Consider the following 4,312-nt stretch of genomic DNA (forward strand, 5'->3'; position numbering starts at 1 on the left):
CCCCCTCTTTAAATGACATAAAAATGATTGTGTAGATCTAGCACTTAGCACAACCTCTCTTTCTCTGCATGACTCCACCATTGTTCTATAAAAAAATCACATATTGAATGCATCATGTTTAAATGACCGAGATTCCCACAAAGATGGCCTAAGAATCACAAAGTGAGTAAGTGGTATTAACATCTAACCTATAGCCAACACATGACTTAAGATTCTTGTAGGGTGTATGTATGTGAGTTTCAACAAATAATCGAGATCTCCCTTTCAATGACATAAAAGATACTATGTGGGTCTCACACTTAGCACAACCTCTCTTTCTCCAATTGACCCCACAATTGACCCCACAGTGGATCTACACACTTATTTCACACATCAAATGCATCGTGTTAAAATGACTAAGATTTACTTAAGGATGACCCAACAATTAGTAAATGAGCGAATAATTTTAACACATAGCCTAGCCAATACATGGTTTGAGATTCTTGTAGTGAACATGTTTATTAATTTAATTCACAAGACTATAGATTCACTTACAGCTTACTGAACAAAATAAAAAGATGAACACATAATATTAAGGAGTAGCCTAACTGATAGGTAGCTTAAGATTTTTGTAAGTTCTGTGTTTATGAATTTCCACAAATAATCCAAATCGCCCTTTCGATCACATAAATGTGACTGTGGTTTTGAGACTCCGCACCACCTCTCTTTCTCTACTTGACCCCATCATTGATCTACACATTTAATATTAAAATGACATTTTAACAAAGATTTCACTCTAAGAATACCCACCCATCACAAAATGAAAGATTCTTCTAGGGTGTGTGCATGAATTTCAAACAAATAATCAAATTACTTATTTCAATTACATAAAAGAAACTGTGTGGGTCTGAAACTTAGCACCACCTCTTTTCCTCTGCTTAATCCCACCTGTAATCTGCACAGTGAATACACACCTCAAATGCATCATGTCAAAATGATAGGTTTGTCTCTATTGTGGGCTGCTTCCATGCTGCTGTAGATATTCTGTATGCTGCCTTTCCCAGTGCTGCCCTGTTTTGTGGGCTGCTTCCATGCTGCTGTAGATATTCTGTATGTTGCCTTGCCCAGTGCTGCCCTATTTTTTGGTTGGCTGTTACTATTATGGCTTGGCCATTTGCCTGTTACAACTGTTTGATAAAACTCCTTTTAAATTTTGCTTAATCCAATATAAAATATTCCATTGAATCACACCTAAACACTACCCAATCAATCATACAATTCAGCACAGTATACGTTTCACTCTTTCAAAACATGATATTTAAGGCCATCAAATTAACCATCTAATTAAATATAAACCAGATCCAGATCATCTTTCACAGACTACATAAGTTTAAACCATCAATCATAGTGATTAGATTGTTACAGACCCAATTGTTATCCAACCGTAAATGACAGTGATTAGATTGTTAACAGACCCAATTGTTATCCAACCATCAATCACAGTGATTAGATTGTTAAAAGACTCAATTCTTCATATGAAGGATTGTGGTTCACAATCCATAATGAAGAGATTGAAGAGAATGAAGTTAAAAGACCCAATTCTTCATGTGAAGGATTGTCGTTCACAATCCATAATGAAGAGATTGAAGAGAATGAAGTTTCTGTATCATATTCCTTCATCCATGGTAAGAGCAAAAAGAATTAAATAAGGTCTTAATTGAGACCCAATTCTTATCCAATCATCAATCACAGAGATTAGGTTGTTAACAGACCCAATTGTTGTCGAACAATGGTTATCACAGAGATTAGATTGCAAACAGACCCAATTGTTATAAAAGTATAATTTAACATATAACTTATGCATAAGAGTTTAAATTGACTGGGTACAAAACAAACCACAGAGAAGCACCAGGAAGATCTCAGAAATAATTGAGTCTTACGGCACAGCATCTGCCTTTCCTTTGCTAAGCTCTACAAAACAATAACCCCATGGATACAGACAGAGGGTTTCGATCTATGGCCGAGCTAATTAAAGCATTAGTTTCACAGCAAACAGGGGCGTATGCATATCACCAAACAGGCCTGGCGCTGCAGGAAGTTGCCAACCCTCAGCCCCCAAATTAGCGAACATACAAGCTCTATGACCTGTTACTGCTCCTGATCTTCCATTTTCATTTTCTTGTGCTACTGCACAGTGGGGCTTCTCTATTTCTGCACCAGATTCACAGAACAGCGGTGATAACAGGGGAATTGGAGTGCTTTTCATGAACAAATCTGGAGGAGGCGCCTGAACCTTCAATGGTGGAGGAGCGCGCTTCTGCAACCGATTCCTCTTTTCAACAACTTCCATGGGCATTAAAACACTGGATTGCATTTCCTGCTCTTGATTTAAGCCCTCTTTCTTCTCTCAGATTCTCTTGAATAATTGGGTATTTGAAGAATTGGGTTTTACATTTCTACTCTCCTGTGTATTTATGGTGAAATTCTATCCGTGTTGTACAGGTGTGTGTACAGCAATCATTCAAAGAAATTAAATTATTATATTGTAAACATAAATTTAACTGATCACCTGTGACTCCACGCCGTCTAGAACACGCGCCTGCCTGATGGCCAAGCCTTGGTGGTCCACCGTTTTGGAAAGCGTGTCCATTTTTGTGTGGATTCGTACAAAGTCTCTAGTCCATATAACGTATCTATGTACTAATAGGATGGAACGTGCATAGTCTAGGAAATGACATCTAATATACGGCAGAGAGCCACTGAAGTCCAATCTAGAAGCGCCAAATGAGGGCCACAAAACTATTTCAAGTTTCCTAGGGGAGACAACTTCAATCAATATTAAATGAGAAGATAGTGAGTCATTCAAAGATATTGGAGAGAAGGACCGTTAGTCGGGTTAATTTCGTTAACATGTAGTCGTTATATAAAAAATATATCCAGTTTGTCTTATATAGAGGAAGTGGTCCATTTATCGTCCATGTTCCACTGATCGTTTTCACTCCTTGCTTGCCCAACACACCAAATACTAACTTTAATGAAACCAAACAATGGTTAATTAAAAATTCATTAATAAATTTCACATGTACCAATAGCTGTCTACTTGTACCCGTGTTAAAATTTGTGTACTTTAATTGGAGGAGTTGTGAAAGCGTACTACTATTGAGGTATTTGTGCATAAATATTGGCAATTTATGAAGTAGTTGTAGTGTACAGTTTTTGTGGCATTCTTATGTAGGTATTGAGTGACACTTCTAAATGACCGTTGTTTACTCTTGTTTGCATAACAAATCCCACAACATTCATCTTTAATGCCTAGAAGCTAGAAAACTATATTGTTTAGGATCTTGGGTGCGCCAAGTTAGCTATAATGGTTGTTGGTGCTCTTCCCCTATTAAAGATATTTCTATAACCCAAAGATTATAGCAACTTTGTTTTATGGTTAGAGTTGTCTTTTAAGAGTAGTTGTTGGTTTTAGGTCATTAGGCCATTGAAGGAGGCATGTTGAGTATAGTGTGTCAATTAATGTGATTTATGTATGTGGGGTCTATTTTCACAATATATGGTTGGTGAAAAAAATAAAATTTACAAAGGGTTTGTCTTATTGCTAGAACCACCTCCTAAGGCTAGTTCTAGGTTGTCAAGCTACTAATTCTTCCAACTAAAAAAAATATTAAATCCAAAGGATCCTTCTTAGTATCTTTTCAAGATGTATCTCATAAATAGCCAATGTGCAAATATAATGTGTCAACTAATGTGCCAACAATAGTTATGTCGGCAAGGCCCATGTTCAAAATGTCATTCTTAGTATATTTTCAAGTTACAAACATGCAAGTATGATGTGCCAGCTAATGTGACAATTGTGTGTGTAAGGCCCACCTACAAAATAAATAGTTAGCATGTTGGTCCACCATTTGGAAAGCGTGTATAACATAAAGGTTATAGGGGATTTGTCTTATAGTTAGAATCATCTTTTAAGACTAGTTGTTGATATAGGTCATTGGGCCATCAAAGGAGGCATTTGAGTATAGTGTGTCAATTAACATGATTGTTATATATGTGAGATCGATTTTCAAAATATATAGTTGGTGATTGAGTTAAATTTATAGGGACTTTGCTCTATTGTTAGAAACACATCTTAAATTATAGTTCAAGGTTGTTGAGCTACCAATTCCTCTAGTTAAAAAAATAGTAAATTAAAAGGATCATTTGTAGCATCTTTTCAAGATGTCTCTCATAAGTAGCCAACATGTAAGTGTAATTGTCAACTAATGTGAGAATAACAGTTATGGAAGTAAGGCTCACCTTGAAAATATCCTTCTTAGTATCTTTTCAA

At 36.2% G+C, this 4,312-nt stretch overlaps 1 protein-coding gene across 1 annotated transcript; it reads right to left on the minus strand.

Annotated features, from left to right (window-relative positions):
- Positions 1–1,784: 1,784 nt before the first annotated feature.
- On the minus strand, positions 1,785–2,435 carry LOC131066286 (uncharacterized). Its single transcript, XM_058001012.2, has one exon. The coding sequence runs from the start codon at positions 2,351–2,353 to the stop codon at positions 2,009–2,011; it is 345 nt and encodes a 114-aa protein (XP_057856995.1). The 5' UTR covers positions 2,354–2,435; the 3' UTR covers positions 1,785–2,008.
- Between the last annotated feature and the right edge of the window lie 1,877 nt (positions 2,436–4,312).

Source organism: Cryptomeria japonica, chromosome 8, assembly GCF_030272615.1.
Source record: "Cryptomeria japonica chromosome 8, Sugi_1.0, whole genome shotgun sequence".
In the NCBI taxonomy this organism is placed as follows: domain Eukaryota; kingdom Viridiplantae; phylum Streptophyta; class Pinopsida; order Cupressales; family Cupressaceae; genus Cryptomeria; species Cryptomeria japonica.